The sequence below is a fragment of the Bos javanicus genome, chromosome X, assembly GCF_032452875.1.
Source record: "Bos javanicus breed banteng chromosome X, ARS-OSU_banteng_1.0, whole genome shotgun sequence".
Taxonomy (NCBI): domain Eukaryota; kingdom Metazoa; phylum Chordata; class Mammalia; order Artiodactyla; family Bovidae; genus Bos; species Bos javanicus.
Window position 1 is genome coordinate 95,387,161 of NC_083897.1, and position 18,729 is coordinate 95,405,889.

General features: G+C 39.4%; 1 protein-coding gene across 2 annotated transcripts in view; it reads left to right on the forward strand.

Annotated features, from left to right (window-relative positions):
• Positions 1–9,517: 9,517 nt before the first annotated feature.
• Positions 9,518–18,729, forward strand: part of RRAGB (Ras related GTP binding B) — a 41,092-nt gene continuing 31,880 nt past the window's right edge. Inside the window, exons 1-3 of one of the 2 annotated variants that reach the window (XM_061410270.1) lie at positions 9,518–10,208; positions 11,039–11,072; positions 16,596–16,695. In XM_061410270.1, coding sequence (XP_061266254.1) covers positions 10,117–10,208; positions 11,039–11,072; positions 16,596–16,695 — 226 coding nt within the window. In that variant the 5' untranslated portion in view covers positions 9,518–10,116. The remainder of the gene's footprint in view (positions 10,209–11,038; positions 11,073–16,595; positions 16,696–18,729) is intronic. The other variant, XM_061410271.1, reaches the window with a different exon arrangement.

Here is an 18,729-nt window from a genome sequence, read left to right on the forward strand (position 1 = left end):
ACTGCAGCACACCAGGCCTCCCTGTCCATCACCAACTCCCAGAGCTTACTCAAACTCATATCCATAGAGACGGTGGTGCCATCCAACCATCTCATCCTCTGTCATCCACTTCTCCTTCTGCCCTCAATTTTTCCCAGCATCAGGGTCTTTTCAAATGAGTCAGCTCTTTGCATCAGGTGGCCAAAGTATTGGAATTTCAGCTTCAATATCAGTCCTTCCAATGAACACCCAGGACTGATCTCCTTTAGAATGAACTGGTTGGATTTCCTTGCAGTCCAAGGGACTCTCAAGAGTCTTCTCCAACACCACTGTTCAAAAGCATCAGTTCTTTGGCACTCAGCTTTCTTTATAGTCCAACCCTCATCCATACATGACTACTGGTAAAACCATAGCTTTGACTAGACGTACCTTTGTTGACAAAGTAATGTCTTTGCTTTTTAATATACTGTTTAGGTTGGTCATAACTTTCCTTCCAAAGAGTGTCTTTTAATTTCATGGCTGTAATCACCATCTGAAGTGATTTTGGAGCCCAGAAAAATAAAGTCTGACACTGTTTCCACTGTTTCCCCATCTATTTGCCATGAAGTAATGGCACCAGATGCCATGATCTTAGTTTTCTGAATGTTGAGCTTTAAGCCAACTTTTTCACTCTCCTCTTTCACTTTCATTGATAGGCTCTTTAGTTCCTCTTCACTTTTTGCCATAAGGATGGTGTCATCTGATATCTGAGATTATTGATATTTCTCCCAGCAATCTTGACTCCAGCTTGTGCTTCATCCAGCCCAGCATTTTGCATGATGTACTTTTCATATAAGTTAAATAAGCAGGGTGACAATGTACAGCCTTGATGTACTCCTTTTCCTATTTGGAACCAGCCTGCTGTTCCATGTCCAGTTCTAACTGTTGCTTCCTGACCTGCATACAGGTTTCTCAAAAGGCAGGTCAGATGGCCTGGTATTCCCATCTCTTTCAGAATTTTCCACAGTTTATTGTGATCCACACAGTCAAAGGCTTTGGCATAGTCAGTAAAGCAGAAATAGATCTTTTTTCAGGGACTCTCTTGCTTTTTTGATAATCCAGCGGATGTTGGCAATTTGACCTCTGGTTCCTCTGCGTTTTGTAAAACCAGCTTGAACATCTGGAATTTCACGGTTCATGTATTGCTGAAACCTGGCTTGGAGAATTTTGAGTATTACTTTACTAGCGTGTGAGATGAGTGCAATTGTGTGGTAGTTTGAGCATTCTTTGGCATTGCCTTTCTTTGGGATTGAAATGAAAACTGACCTTTTCCAGTCCTGTGGCCACTGCTGAGTTTTCCAAATTTGCTCGCAGATTGAGCTAAGTCAGGCAAGTCTAGCATATTGATTCTTGCCCATAGTAGTAGGCAAGAACCCAGGTCTCCCATACTGCAGGCATATTCCTTACCAGCTGAGCCACAGGGAAGCCCAGGAATACTGGAGTAGGTAGCTTATCCCTTCTCCAGCAGATCTGCCCAACCCAGGAATTGAACCAGTATCTCCTGCATTGCAGGCAGATTCTTCACCAACTGAGCTATCAGGGAAGCCCAACTCATAACCCAGTAGGTTATGCCCTACTAAAACAGATTCTCCTGATGGCCTTGTTAAGAATAACATAAAGTTCTGATTTATTTCAAAATGATTACTTTTTTTCTCCTACTGCCAGGGGATATTCACTGTGAGGACCTGATAGAATTTCTGGAGATAAAACTCATGAAAATATACAGCTCCAACTATGACAAGGCTGCTCTGGAGTTTTTATCTTTCAGACTTGTCCACACTGAGCCTCCAGCAAATTGTCAATTAGAGTTCAGGTTTTGCTACCTTGGTAATAATTCCCACAGAGGTCTCTATGTGTGGATTTTGGCTCCAGAAAGTTATCATTCTCTGTATCCATCCATGTATCTCTGCAATTTCAATGGAAGCAGTTTGTACTGTGACTTCATTGTCTTTAATGAATCTAAGAAGTCTTGGTGTTTTATCAGTTTGCTCAGCCTCTTATTTGTTGTTAGTATTGAGTAGCAACTCATGAGCTCTTTACATGCTGGGCAGGAAACCAGAAGTACGTCTATTAGACTTTCATTCTTTAAAGACTTATATCTAGTTAGCAGGAAGATCATTTCCTGATATTTCAAGCAAAGAAATAGGGATGGGGAAGAAAGACCTGCCAGCAGCCTATAGGAATAAGCTCATGGGATTCTGGGCAGTAACAGTGAACTATAGGAACAGGAGGAAGAGAAGGGTTGAGGAGAAGGGAAGGGAAGTTATGAGGGACACTTTGGGAATTGGAGACCCATTGTGTGGTTGAGGATAAGGTGACTAGAATGAATTTAAGGAATAAATTCCCTAAATTGGATCCCAGGAGCTCTATATTCTTCTTGCTAACATTGATGATTAAAAACTATTGGGTGGGATCTGGACAGAGGGAATGCTGATGTGTTTGTATGTATGTGTATAATTGTATATGAGTATAGTGAAGCTGACATGTTAGACATGAGCATATGACAGGCAACAATATCTGAAATAAAAGAATGTTTGTATCTCTAGTGTCTAACACAGTTCCTGGAAAGAATGGCTGCTCAGTAAGTATTTGTTGAATGAATGCATGAATAATTCTGCAGAGCTTAATCAAAACTTTTGGGAAAGAACCTATAATAAAAAGTTAAAAAAATTAACTTGTCAAAAGTAAAAAGCAACTCTCATCTTCTATCTGTGTAAGACTGTTTAATGAAAATGTGAATATAAGCAGCCAATGTTTCTTGGGTTAAAACCAGAATCTTAACCTCTAGACTGTATAAGAATGCATTGTACCAACAGTCTTCTTTATTCTCAGGAACCAACTCTTAATTTCTTTTAGTTCCTCAATCTTTTTCAAATCTTTCTTCTATTCCCATCCTCCTACCTCTATTCCTCCTCTTTCCTCTTCTTTCTCCTCTCTTCCTTCCCTCTTCTCATCTCCCCACTTGTCTTCTTTATCCCTTCTCCTTCCTTTCTTCAACTTTTCCTCATCGAACTTGAGAGAGGTAGTTAAAATGGCAAAAGTGTGATGGTTTGGAGAAGAAGGAAAGAGAGACTAGCAACAGGAAGAAAGTGACTTTCTATAAAAGAGTGGTTTAAGGGGATAATGTCACTGGTAACGCCTGGTGGTACTAGGGGTTGAAGGCTATATTGAAAGCTACCTTTATTTATTTATTTATTTATTTTATATATAGCTACCTTTATATAACAAGGACATATTATTTAACATTGAGTGCTTTTTGAGAGGTGAGATGACTAATGAAGATTATTCCACCCATTCCAAACTCCTTTGAAGCTACAACTGTAGGAAAATCACTTAGGACTCTATTGCAATTATTCAGACCAGATATTATATCAGCTGGAACAAAAAGAGCAGCAGTAAGAATAGGGAGGAACATGGAGACTGCAGAAAATAGGCTAATGAGAACTGAGGAAGTCTCAGCACATCAGTTCAGTTCAGTTGCTCAGTCGTGTCCGACTCTTTGTGACCCCATGAATCACAGCACGCCAGGCCTCCCTGTCCATCACCAACTCCTGGAGTTCACTCAGACTCAAGTCCATCGAGTCAGTGATGCCATCCAGCCATCTCATCCTCTGTTGTCCCCTTCTCCTCCTGACCCCAATCCTTCCCAGCATCAGAGTCTTTTCCAATGAGTCAACTCTTCGCATGAGGTGGCCAAAGTACTGGAGTTTCAGCTTTAGCATCATTCCTTCCAAAGAAATCCCAGGGCTGATCTCCTTCAGAATGGACTGGTTGTATCTCCTTGCAGTCCAAGGGACTCTCAAGAGTCTTCTCCAACACCACAGTTCAAAAGCATCAATTCTTCGCCGCTCAGCCTTCTTCACAGTCCAACTCTCACATCCATACATGACCACTGGAAAAACCATAGCCTTGACTAGACGTACCTTTGTTGGCAAAGTAATGTCTCTGCTTTTGAATATGCTATCTAGGTTGGTCATAACTTTCCTTCCAAGGAGTAAGCATCTTTTAATTTCATGGCTGCAGTCACCATCTGCAGTGATTTTGGAGCCCAAAAAATAAAGTCTGACACATAACTCTGTGCAAAATCCTGTTCCGAGGGACTTGCCAAACCTCTAGGATGACCCCCAGTTCCCCAATGACCCCCTCCTACCTAGCCTGCCTGAGAAATCTCAACACAGCAAGAAGAATTTACTGTTTGTTCCAACCTTTTGACAGGCCCCTAACCTACTTTTTTCAGAGCATTTACTCAAAAGAGCTTACAGTTTTGAGTATGTGTCTCCTACAGCTCAGAGGTGTCTTTCTCAAGGACCTGAGAGCCATTGCTTTGAAACATAAGGATGGTTGAGGGAGATTAAGTGGTACAAAATTCCAGCTACGAATACATGGGTCATGCATATGAATTTTACAGTGTGAGGATGTAGTCAATAACTATGTAAAATCTTTGTATGATGACATACAAAGATTTGTATGGAACTTCCACGGAGATCATTTCAAAATGCATAGAAACAGTGAATCACTATGTTATGTAACAGGAACTAATATAGTATCATAGGTCAATTGTACTTAAAAAACAAACAAACGGACTCAGAACAAAAGAGATCGTATTTGGTTATCAGAGGTGAAGCAGGAGGCAGGAGCAGAAGGAATTGAATGGAGGCAATCAAAATGTACAAACTTCCAGTTATATGACATGTAAGTACTAGGGATGTAATGTACAACATACGAAATATAATAGTGAGAATGTCATACATGAAAACTGTTAAGGGAGTGAATTTTGAGTTCTCATCAAAAGAAAAAAAATTCTATTTCTTTAATTTGGTCTCTATATGAGATGAGGGATTCTCACTAAACTTATTATGATAACCATTTCTTGAAGTATGTAAGTCAAATCATTATGCTGTACACCTTAAACTTATACAATTCTTTGTGTCAGTTATATCTCAGTAAAATTGGAAGAAAAATAATAAAATGACTTCCTGGTTTGGGATGCAAGGTCTTTCACCACACAGGGAAAATTAGAACAGGAGGTGGTTTGAGGGCAGGTGGTAGGAAGTAGGAAGGAGATTTAGTAAGTGATAGAGATAAAGATAAAATATCTCCAGGAAGAATGAAGACATTGAGCCAAAGCAGAAATGATGTGAATGTGTCTGGTGGTGAAAGTAAAGTCTGATGCTGTAAATAACAATATTGCATAGGAACCTGGAATGTTAGGTCCATGAATCAAGGTAAACTGGAAGAAACAGGAATGACAAGAGTGACCATCAACATCTTAGGAATCAGTGAACAAAAATGGACATGAATGGGTGAATTTAATTTAGATGGCCATTATATCTACTATTGTGGGCAAGAATCCCTTAGGAGAAATGGAGAAGCCCTCATAGTCAACAAAAGAGCTTGAAATGCAGTACTTGGATGCAATCTCAAAAAGGACAGAATGGTATCTGTTCATTTCCAAGGCAAACCATTTAATATCACAGTAATCCGAGTCTATGCTGCCACTACTAATGCCGAAGAAGCTGAAGTTGAATGGTTCTATGAAGATCTATAAGACCTACTAGAACTAACACCAAAAAAAAAAAAAATGATGTCCTTTTCATCATAGAGGACTGGAAAGCAAAAGTAGGAAGTCAAGAGATACATGGAGTAACAGGAAAGTTTGGCCTTGGACTACAAAATGAAGCAGGGCAAAGACTAACAGAGTTTTGCCAAGAGAAACACACTGGTCATAGGAAACACCTTCTTCCAACAGCATAAGAGACAACTCTACACATGGACATCCCTAGATGGTGAATCGGAGAAGGCAATGGCACCCCACTCGAGTAGTCTTGCCTGGAAAATCCCATGCACGGAGGAGCCTGGAACGCTGCAGTCCATGGGGTCGCTGAGGGTCAGACATGACTGAGCGACTTCACTTTCACTTTTACTTTCATGCATTGGAGAAGGAAATGGCAACCCACTCCAGTGTTCTTGCCTGGATAATCCCAGGGACTGGGGAGCCTGGTGGGCCGCCATCTATGGGGTCGCACAGAGTCGGACACGACTGAAGTGACTTAGCAGCAGATGATGAATACCAAAGTCAGATTGATTATATTCTTTTTAGTCAAAAATGGAGAAACTATACAGTCAGCAAGAACAAGACAGGGAGCTGACTGGCTCAGATCATGAACTTCTGATTGAAAAATTCAGACTTAAATTTAAGATAGTAGGGAAAACCACTAGGCTATTCAGGTATGCTGCTGCTACTGCTGCTAAGTCTCTTCAGTCGTGTCCGACTCTGTGCGACCCCATAGATGGCGGCCCACCAGGCTCCCCGTCCCTGGGATTCTCTAGGCAAGAACACTGGAGTGGGTTGCCATTTCCTTCTCCAATGCATGAAAGTGAAAAGTGAAAGTGAAGTCGCTCAGTAGTGCCTGACTCTTAGCGACCCCATGGACTGCAGCCCACCAGGCTCCTCCATCCATGGGATTTTCCAGGCAAGAGTACTAGAGTGGGGTGCCATTGCCTTCTCCAAGTGCAGGTATGACCTGAATTAAATCCCTTATGATTTGATTATGTCAAGGGATTGTCAATCTCTTGACAAATAGGTGCAAGGAATTAGAGCAGAAAGACAGATTGCCTGAAGAACTATGGACAGAGGTTCATAACATTGTATAGGAGGTGATGGCTGAAACCATTCCCAGGAAAAGTAAATGCAAAAAGGTAAACTGGTTGTCTGAAGGGACCTTACAAATAGCTAAGAAAAGAAGATAAATGAAAGGCAAAGGAGAAAAGGAAGGATTTACCCATCTGAATGCAAAGTTCCAAAGGGTGGTAAAGAGAAGGAAGAAAGCCTTCTTAAGTGAACAATGCAAAGAAATAGAGGAAAATAATAGAATGGGGAAAACTAGAAATCTCTTCAAGAAAATTAGAGATAACAAGGGAATATTTCATACAAAGATGGGCACAAAAAAGGACAGAAACAGAATGGATCTAATAGAAGCAGAAGATATTAAGAAGTGGTAGCAAGAATACACAGACGAACTGTACAGAAAAAGTCTTAATGACCCAGATAACCATGATGGTATGATCACTCCCTAGAACCAGACATCCTGGGAGTGTGAAGTCAAGTGGGTCTTAGGAAGCATTACTGCAAACAAAGCTAGTGGAGGTGATGAGATTCCAGCTGAGCTATTTCAAATCCTAAAAGATGATGTTGCTAAAGTGCTGCACTCAATATGCCAGCAAATTTGGAAAAATCAGCAGTGGCCACAGGACCAGAAAAGGTCAGTTTTCATTCCAATCCCAAAGACGGGCAATGCCAAAGAATGTTCAAACTACCACCCACCTTCACTCACCCCACACACTAGGAAAGTAATGCTCAAAACCCTTCAAGCTAGGCTTAAAGAGTGCATGGACTGAGAACTTCCAGATGTACAAATGGGATTTAGAAAAGGCATAGGAACCAGAGGTCAAATTGCCTGCATTTGCTGGATCACAGAAAATCCAGGGAATTCCAGGAGAACATCTTCTGCTTATCAGCTACACTAACACTTTGACAGTGTGGCTCACAACAATCTGTGGAAAATTCTTCAAGAGATGGGACTACCAGACCACCTTACCTGTCTCCTGAGAAACCTATATGCAGGACAAGAAGCAACAGTTAGAACCTTACATGAAACAACACACTGGTTAAAAATTGGGAAAGGAATATGTCAATTCTGTATCTTGTCTCCCTGCTTATTTAACTTATATGCAGTGACTATCATTCAAAATGCCCAGCTAGATGAAGCTCAAGCTGGCATCAAGTTTGCCAGGAGAAATATCAGTAACTTCAGATATGCAGATGACACCACCCTAATGGCAGAAATCAAAGAGGAACTGAAGAGCCTATTAATGAAAATGAAAGAGGAGAGTGAAAAAGCTGGCTTAAAACTCAAGATTCAAAAAACTAAGATCATGGCATCTGGTCTCATCACTTCATAGCAAATAGATGGGGAAATAATGGAAACGGTGATGGGCATTATTTTCTTCATCTTCCAAAATTACTGCAGATAGTGACTGCAGCCCTGAAATTAAAAGATGCTTGCTCTTTGAAAGAAAAGATATGACAATCCCAGACAGAATATTAAAAAGTAGAAACATCACTTTGCTGACAAAGGTCTCTTTAGTCAAAGCTATGATATTTCCAGTTGTCATGTATGGATGTGAGAGTTGGACCATAGAAAAGACTGAGTGCCAAAGAATTGATGCTGAGAAAGATTGAGGGCAGGAGGAAAGGGGGCAACAGAGGATGAGATAGTTGGGTGGCATCACTGACTGAATGCACATGAGTTTGAGCAAACTTTGGGAGACAGTGAAGGACAGGGAAGCCTGGGTGCTGCAGTCCATGGAGGGGTGGGATTGTCCCAAAGAATTGGACATGACTGAGCAACTGAACAATGACAGAGCTAAAGAATCATGGTCAGAATAGAATGAATTTTTTCTTGAGGCAAGTCATTTGTTGTAAGATGGGATCATATAGAAGGTTAAATGGAGACCTCTGGGAGCAAAACAGTATCTTGTTTTTGTACAGTTTTCCTTACTTTTGTTCTGTCCTTCCTACTCTCCCTCCAGTATTTCTTTCCTTCCTTTTTAAGGAATATATACATGTGGTTTATATATATTTATGTATACATACATATATAAATGTATATTATATATAAATATATATATATATAATATATATTACATTATAGATATAATACGTATATCTATATCTGTATGTGTTTAGTTGGTCAGCCCATGGATTGTAGCCCGCCAGGTTCCTCTGTCCATGGGATTCTCCAGGGAAGAATACTGGAGTGGGCTGCCATGTCCTTCTCCAGGGGAATCTTCCTGACCCAGGAATCGAACTCCAGTCTCTTATGTCTCCTGAACGGGCAAGAGACATAAGACATATCTTCTTCATCACTAGAACCACCTTGGGAAGTAAGCCCATTTATATATATATATATATATATATATATATATATGCCCCTATATAATTCCCTTACTTTCAGAGAGCAATGTGTAAGTTCTAATTTCCTGATGAACCCCTGATCCCAGCAATAATTACTTTTATTGAACACTATGTGGAAGAAACAGTTGTAAGTACTTCGGATGTATTAACTCATTAGTTACAAGCTCAGTCACAAATACGGGTTAATATCAGTAATAAAAACACAAAAACAAATACGGAAAAAACAAGGAGAAAAAAACGTTTGGCTCTCATCACTGAAAAACATCAAGGGTGAAGTTACAGTTTAAAAAAAAAAAAAAAAGCTAGCTTTGAGACACTAAAATCACAACTGGCTCCTTTAATTCTCCACGGGAGGTGGGGCCAGGTGGCCCACAAGGAAAGCCCCTTCAGGCTGGCAGCGCTCAACGGAGCTGGGGCTTTGTAAGAGCCCGGGCCACGTGATGGCAACGGGTGGCACTCTGTCTTTTTCCGCGCAGTCTCTATGGTATTCGTCTCAGCCCACTGGCCCCTAGGGAAGCGGCAGTCACGTGACAAGCTCCGGGTTTAAGGCAGGTGCCCACGTGATCCTGGCCTGCAGTAGGGTGGCTGCGGTGGTGTACCTGCGCTCCTGAAGGGCGGGCTATTAGGTCGTAGTCGCCGCTGCCTCCAGCGGACTCTCCGGAGCATTTAGGCTCGGGAACAAGAAGCCTACTGAGGCATTCATCGCTTGGTGCTTACGGCGCGGGTCTGCTCTTTCTGCCACCTCTGCCTTCCTCATCCCCACCTCTTTGCGAGTGAAGTCCCCTTTGGGTTTCAAGACGTTGGATCCTGAGGCTCAAACTTGAGACGAACCTCCCGCTATCCCTCTTTCCTTCTCATCCTCCATCTCTTCCTTTGCATTACCGAATCACTTAGCCTTTGATCTGGCCGGCTTGGCGGTGCCTTGAGGCCAAGTTCCAGTCGGTAAAGGTAACCGTGCGGAAAGCGGACCCCCAGCGGACAAAGGCGGAGGCGAGAATAGAACAGGCCTAAGGACCGCAGGCGACGAGAACAGGCGGCTGACGGGGTGAACAAGGAAAAAAAAAAAAAAAAGAGAGAGAGTACTGCGGATTTAGAAGAGACTGGAAAAGACTTGTTGCACGATGGAAGAATCTGACTCTGAAAAAAAGATGGAGAAAGAGAATCTGGGGCCCAGAATGGATCCTCCCATAGGGGAACCGGAAGGATCGCTTGGGTAGGTGAAGGATATTAACTGAAAACTGGAAGCGGAGGTGGTGGTGATGGGGGGTGGTGCGTAGACGTTGTAACTGAAGGGAGTATTGTGAATTAGAATACCCCACCTATGATAAATTGCTTCGATTTGCCAGTAAGGTTGCTTTTGGTGATTGGATAAGCTATCAAGAGGCCTGGTTGTTGGGACAGGCGTGATATCACTCCGGGGAGTGAGGATTGTTCTAAAGAGACAATCTGGATTGTTTTGAATTGTCCATGAAGAAGATTTGACGTCATCATGTTAAGAATAAGAAGACTGAGAAGAGAGCTGGTTTTTCCTGGGCAGAGATCAGTGGCTTGAGAATGCTTTCTGTGCCAATTTGTACTTGAATTTGAGAATTTACATACTTTGTGCCTGTGATGAGTGAGATATATATGACTTGGAAGGACAGCTGAAGGAATAAAGATTTATAAGAATATGCTGACTTTGAAAAAAGATATTCAGATATGATAATATTGTTTGATTTATTAAAACATTTGTAAATGTTGCTTTGATAAATTTTTAAGGTGATAAAAAACTGAATGTTGAATTTTAACTCATTTATATTTTTAAATACATCTTCCTAGGAGCTATCTCCTCAGCAGGTAATTAGGGGAGAAGGGAGAATAAACACAGTTTTATAATTTAGGAAATTGATGGCCTCTACTTAACTAAGGTCTGCCACACAGCTGTACTTAGCTGTTGTGCTAAATGTGCTCTTTTGCACCTCTGCGTTTTTAAAAAATTTCTTTCATTCCAATTTCCAAGGCAGCTGGATCATGGAAACTCTGTCTTTTGGTTTATATCTGCAGGTGGGTGCTACCAAATACAGCCATGAAGAAAAAGGTAAGATGTGTTAGGTACATCAAAAACATGAAAGTAAAGGTAAGAAATTACTGTTTAGGAACTATATTTGTGGTTACATTTGCCATCTTTTCTTGACTGTTGTAGGAGCCTTCTATGTGTTCTCCCTGACTCTTGTCCCCTTCTTTGCTATGGGATTTAATTTTTTCTAACATAGAAATCTCCATTCACATACTAAAGAACTTCTTGTAACTTCCCAAAGCCCACTGAATACAATCCAAAAGATTCATCTTATAGAATGCCCTTTTAAAACCAATACAATATTGTAATTAGCCTCCAATTAAAATAAATAAATTTATATTAAAAATAAAAATATATATATATATTCCTGAGTAAATCATCTGCCACACCTTTAAACCCTATCATAGTCATGCAGAATCTGTTTTTCTCCAAGTTTACAGATTAATTTGCATTTTGGGCAAACTAGTCACACACACTACACATGTCTTTGCCTGCACATTTATGTTGAACCCAGCTCAGATATTACCACTATGAGATTTCATGTGAGTTCTCCAAATGGATTTGTGCTCTTATGGTAATGTTCCCCACCTTGGGGTTTAGGAATAATTGATAAGGGCACAGCTCTGGAGCAAATTTCTGACCCTTTTAGGCTTTCAGCTTCCTCATTTATAAAATGGTGATAATAATGTTACCTATCTCATAAGATTGTTATTAAGCTTAAATGAGCAAATGCAGATAGAGCACTTAAATTAGTACTTAATACAGTTAACCTTGATAAGTCTTTCATAAGCTATTAAAATAAGATTTCTTAAATTAAAAATCAAAGACCATAAAAAAAGAATGAAATATTGCCATTTGCAGCAATATGGATGGACCTAAAGAATATTGTGCTCAGTCAAATAAAACAAAGACAAATGCTATATGATGTCACTTATATATGGAATCTAAAAACTAATACAGATGAATCTATACACAAAATAGAGACAGACACAGAAAGCAAACTACTGGTTACAAAGGAGAGAGGGACAATTTAAGGGTATGAGAGTAACATACAAACTACTAAATACAAAATAGATAAGCAACAAATATCTACTGTATAGCATGGGGAATTATACCCAATATCTTGTAATAACCTATAGTGGAATATAATCTGCAAAAAATGAATCATTGTTCTGTACACCTGAAACTATTGTAACTAATTATTTTGTCATAAATATTGTTGGTATGCATGCTAAGTTGCTTCAGTCATGTCCAGCTCTGTGAGACTCTATGGACTGCAGCTGGCCAGGCTCCTGTCTCCATGGTATTCTCCAGGAAAGAATACTGGAGTGAGTTGCTGTGCTCTCCTCCAGGGGATCTGACCAACCCAAGGATAAATACTGTGTATTAATATTCAATTTCTTTTCCATGGTTCATCAGGTACTCTATCAGATCTACTCCCTTAAATCTATTACTCACTTTCACTGTATAATCATAAAGGATTTGATTTAGGTCATACCTGAATGGTCTAGTGGTTTTCCCTACTTTCTTCAATTTAAGTCTGAATTTGGCAATAAGGAGTTCATGATCTGAGCCACAGTCAGCTCCCAGTCTCGTTTTTGCTGACTGTAGAGAGCTTCTCCATCTTTGGCTGCAAAGAATATAATCAATCTGATTTCTGTGTTGACCATCTGGTGATGTCCATGTGTAGAGTCTTCTCTTGTGTTGTTGGAAGAAGGTGTTTGCTATGACCAGTGTGCTCTCTTGGCAAAACTCTACTAGCCTTTGCCCTGCTTCATTCCGTACTCCAAAGCCAAATTTGCCTGTTACTCCAGGTGTTTCTTGACTTCCTCCTTTTGCATTCCAGTCCCCTATAATTAAAAGGACATCTTTTTTGGTTGTTCATTCTAAAAGGTCTTGTAGGTCTTCATAGAACCGTTCAACTTCAGCTTCTTCAGCGTTACTGGTTGGGGCATAGGCTTGGATTACTGTGATATTGAATGGTTTGCCTTGGAAACAAACAGAGATCATTCTGTCGTTTTCGAGATTGCATCCAAGTACTGCTTTTCGGACTCTTTTGTTGACCATGATGGCTACTCCATTTCTTCTAAGGGATTCCTGCCCACAGTAGTAGATATAATGATCATCTGAGGTAAATTCACCCATTCCAGTCCATTTTAGTTTGCTGATTCCTAGAATGTTGATGTTCACTCTTGCCATCTCCTGTTTGACTACTTTCAATTTGCCTTGATTCATGGACCTAACATTCCAGGTCCCTATACAATATTGCTCTTTATAGCATCGGACCTTGCTTCTATCACCAGTCATATCAACAAAGGATGAGATGGCTGAATGGCATCACCAACTCGATGGGCATGAGTTTGAGTAAACTTCGGGAGTTGGTGATGGACAGGGAGGCCTGGTGTGCTGTGATTCATGTGGTCGCAAAGAGTCAGACACGACTGAGCGACTGAACTGAATATTCAATTAACAAAAAAAGAAACACACTGTATTTAGCCTTTATCTAATAATTCAGTTATATAACTTCAGTTTGCAGAGGAAATGTTCTTGATGAGCCTGTCTAAAGTTGCTATCGACAAGGATGCCTAAAAATACCAAAAATTTGTAAATGATTAAGAATAAAAATAAAACTTTTTTTTCTAACAACTTTAAACAATATCCTTAGAAACATTTCCTTGGTAAGATAAAGTTATATAGCTAAATAGTTAGATTAAGTTGAACTTGAGTATAGTATACTTTTTTTAATATTCTCAATATTTGTAATTATAATTTTTTATAAAATATCTTAGAATTGAAGATAAAATGTGTACCCCTCATTGGAAAATCAAAAGTAATTGGAACTATAGTTCATAAATTTTAAGTGAGAAAAGACTCTTAAAAGTTACATTATCTAGTTTCTCTCTTAGTGCAAGTGTCTTTGTTAAATGCTGTCACTGACTAGAAGGTGTTTACCTTCACTGTTTCTATTGGACAATTCTCATTGCTAAAAATTTGCTTGTTTTATATCTTTGTTTTGATAGCTTGCTCATTCTTTTGATAAACATATTTTAAATGACTGTTATATGTTAGGCACTGAATACTCAAAGGGGATTCTCCTTGCCATGCTTAGAGTCTTGTGAGAGACACACCAAAACAAAAATTGAATAACTGCAATACATTATGGTCTTTGCAGTGTCATAAGAGTGTCATGGGAGAAAAGAGATGAAATATACCTAAGCCAGCCTAGGGTATTGGAATCAGACAAATTATTATTTTTTAATTTATTTAATTGGAGGCTAATTAGTTTACAATATTGTGGTGGTTTTTGCCATACATTCACATGAATCAGCCATGGGTGTACAGGTCTTCCCCATCCTGAACACCCCTCCCACCTCCCTCCCCATCCCATCCCTCTGGGTCATTCCAGTGCACCAACCCTGAACACGCTCTCTCATGCATTGAACCTAGACTGGCGATCTATTTCACATATGATAATATACATGTTTCAATGCTATTCTCTCAAATCATCCCACCCTTGCCTTCTCCCACCAAGTCCAAGAGTCTGTTCTTTACATCTGTGTCTCTTTTGCTGTCTCGCATATAGGGTCATCATTACCATCTTTCTAAATTCCATATATATGCATTAATATACTGTATTGGTGTTTTTCTTTCTGACTTACTTCGCTCTGTATAATAGGCTCCCATTTCATCCACCTCATTGGAACTGATTCAAATGCATTCTTTTTAATAGCTGAGTAATATTCCGTTGTGTATATGTACCACAGCTTTCTTTATCCATTCATCTGCTGATGGACATCTAGGTTGCTTCCATGTCCTAGCTATTGTAAACAATGCTTCAGTGAACATTGAGGTACACGTGTCTCTTTCAATTCTGGTTTCCTCATTGTGTATGCCCAGCAGTGGGATTGCTGGGTTGTATGGCAGTTCTATTTCCAGTTTTTTTAAGGAATCTCCACACTGTTCTCCAGAGTGGCTGTACTAGTTTGCATTCCCACCAGTAGTGTAAGAGGGTTCCTTTTTCTCTGCACACTCTCCAGCATTTATTGTTTGTAGAGTTTTGGATAGCAGCCATTCTGACCAGCCTGAGATGGTACCTCATTGTGGTTTTGATTTGCATTTCTCTCATAATGAGTGATGTTGAGCATCTTTTCATGTGTTTGTTAGCCATCTGTATGTCTTCTATGGAGAAATATCTGTTTAGTTCTTTCACCCATTTTTTGATTGGGTCACTCATTTTTCTGGAATTGAGCTGCAGGTATTGCTTGTATATTTTTGAGATTAATTCTTTGTCACTTGCTTCATTTGCTATTATTTTCTCCCATTCTGAAGGCTGTCTTTTCACCTTGCTTATAGTTTCCTTCGTTGTGCAAAAGCTTTTAAGTTTAATTAGGTCCCATTTGTTTATTTTTGCTTTTATTTCCATCACTCTGGGAGGTGGGTCATAGAGGATCCTGCTATGGTTTACATCAGAGAGTGTTTTGCTTATGTTTTCTGGAATCAGAGAAATTCTTGAGATGATTGATGAGCCAAGTCTTAAAGGATAAGTGGAGCTTAGCTGAAGAAAGAAAACGGAGTGTAAAGTTAATGGAAGAGAATTCAGCATAAAATATGACATAAAGCTGGGCTCCCTGGAGACCTGACACATTCAAAGGAACTACAAGCAGTTCAGTTCATTGTGGCTGGACTCTACAAGTTTCAGGCTAGGAGGGTCAGAAGACAAAGGCAGAGGTGTAGATAAGCCAGATCAAGGAGGGTCTTATGTGTAGTTTAAGGACTTGATCCTGTAAGCAATGGGACACTTATGAAAAGAAATAAAAGAGTAACTAGGACTTCCCAGGTGTCTCAGTGGTAAATCCACCTGCCAATGTAGGAGACGTGGGTTTGATCCCTATGTTGGGAAGATACCCTGGAGAAGGAAATGGCAACCCACTCCAGTATTCTTGCCTGGAAAATCCCATGGCTGAGTATTCTGGCGAGCTACACTTCATGGGGTTACAAACAGTCGGACACAACTGAGTGACTGAGCACACGCACAGTGCAAAAGAGTAAATAATGGAACAAAATCATGAAGGTGAGTAAAAGGGATGAAATTAATGGCAGAAGTGATAAGGTTGACTCTGAGTAGGAGGGTGAATTTTCATTTATACTGAAATACCATGACAGATAGTGCAGTGCATAAAATATTAGATTATGAGAGTTTCCTGTTAAGTTGATTCCTTTCATCATATTATTGAAGTTTCCTTTATTTCACTAATGTAATACTGAATGTATGATAGAATATATTTATAACATGGTAAATTCACTGTGATTCTATCACCAAGAGAAAGTGTGACTTATGACAGGTAAGTGACTGGTCTCTGGAATTATAGGTACCTCCATGTTCACATTGGTCAGAGAACTAGTCATTTACAAGTATCCACTTTAGGTTGTGTGGACTGTCACTCAGTAAAACATCAAGTTCAAGAGATAAATAGATCCCTTTAGATTTTATTTGCCCTTGACTGCTGACTTCTTTCTTTTCTTTTTTTCCCATTTTGTCTTTAGGTGCTATTGATGGGTAAAAGTGGATCGGGTAAGACCAGCATGAGGTCTATTATCTTTGCAAATTATATTGCAAGAGACACACGTCGTCTTGGTGCAACAAGTAAGATGTTTTATCTTATTGTAAAGTCATGTGATCTTAATCTGAATAACACACTTGGTTGCAGTAACTTGGTGATACAGAGACTGACAGATTTGTTTTTGAGCACTTTTCCTTTTTTTTCATTCCTTCTCACTCAGAAGGATGTGACCTAATTCTGGTTACTACTGCTGGCTCTCTTGGAGAAGTTCTTTCCTTTCTAGGTTGCTTACCAAGTGGGATATCCTTGTCCAACTTCATTTTTATCCTGTTCTTTCTCAAGAAGCATAGGGGTCCTTTTGTTTGTTCATTTTTTATGTGGGGGAGGGTATTTGTTTTTAACTGTTATTATGTAAAAATACATTAATTTATAGGTATTAGCAAACATAACATTAAATCTATGATTTTTAAAGCAGTAGTTAGTCCTAGTCTTATTAAAAGGTAAATTGCTGGGGTTGGGAGGCTGTCAGAGGAAGGTTATCTGGATGTGTACTTTGCTATTTCTCTTCCTAGATATACATAGATATCTTGTTGGAATTCAAGCTTTGACTTGAGAAATGTTTCATTGCCCTTTACGGTTTGAATCTTAAATCTGATTTCTTAGTACAAGCTAGCTGGGCTGCCATGGATGCCCAGTGGACCTATGCTCCTGGGAGACCCTTTCTGTCTTTAGGCTATAATGCCATTTCATTTTGTAGCATCCAAGCATTTTTAGATTCTTCCTTGGTCCTTGGCCTCTAGGTAACAAAACCATTGTCCTACCTGGCTTTCAATTTTTCCTGATCTGGGTTACTGGCATCTTGAACACTTTTAGGGACAAGCTACCTACTACTTGCAAAGTTATTTCATTCTGGTTTCAAGAACAACAGACATTTTTAAAACACCCCTATGTTCCAAATGCTAGGATACAAAGGAGAAAGAAACTTCTTTTCTGTTCTTGAAGTGCTTAGAGTATAGTATAGACTCTCATAATTGGATAAGCTTTAATGATTAGAAAGTTATTTCTTAGTTAAAGCCCTATTTCCCTTTATTTCTGTTAGTTGGTACCCTTTCTGTTCTCTTGAGTCTATGCAAATATTTTAGTATGATTAATGTCTCAATCTATCCTAGCCATCCCTTGCCTCCCAAATCTTATCTTCCTTAAGTTAAAAATCTCTGGTTCCTCCATCTCTCTCTCAGTTGACATCATTTTGAAGCATTTTTAAGGACTTGTTTGAGTATGTCTATATTTTTTAGAGCTGAGATTTAAATGAAGACATGGTCTAATCACAGGAGAGTATGACTAGTACATCTCTTGTCCTGGGTGTTACAGTGCTGTTAGCACAGTCCAGCCCCTACTCTCCTTCTGTGGAGTGTCTTTCTTTATACTGAGTCATACTAAAAAAAAAATTCCTTTTCACATATATTTTTATTAAAACACAAATCCTCCTTCTGATTCTTGTGCAGAAAATATTTTGAACATATGAATAAATGTTTATTGAATTATTCAGTTTTGATTGTTTTAGCCCATGAAAGGTTAACTTTGAAATCTAGAACAAGTTACTATCTCACTGGGCCTCAGTTTCCTTATCCATAGAAAAGGAGTTGGATCCTATTTTCATTTTAGCTACTTATTTGCTCATCTGATATGTTAACTATCCTTCCTAGCTATGTGCAATTTTTACATTTGATAAGCATCTCATCTAGTTTTCATCTAACTCATTTATCAAAAATTTTGGTCAGGACAGGGTCCTATCATCTATTATGCCTTAAGATATTTCCTTCTAGAAAGTACCTATTCAGACTCCTCCCTGTTTTGATTGGCTATATTTTAATTTTTTTCTGTTCTTCCAAGTTTAATACTTGGACCTTAATCAAATGGTTTCAGTAGAACAGATGAAGGTAATGTTTAATTATATGCTGTTCTATTTACTTCAGTTCTCATATGAACTTCATTTTAATAGATGAAGAAAATATGACCCTGAAGTTAAGCTCACTCAACTCATGAGTGTTAGAGCTAGAATGTCAGTCTGTGCGCCTGCTTTATTCATTATGCTATAGCTGCAATTTCTGGCACAC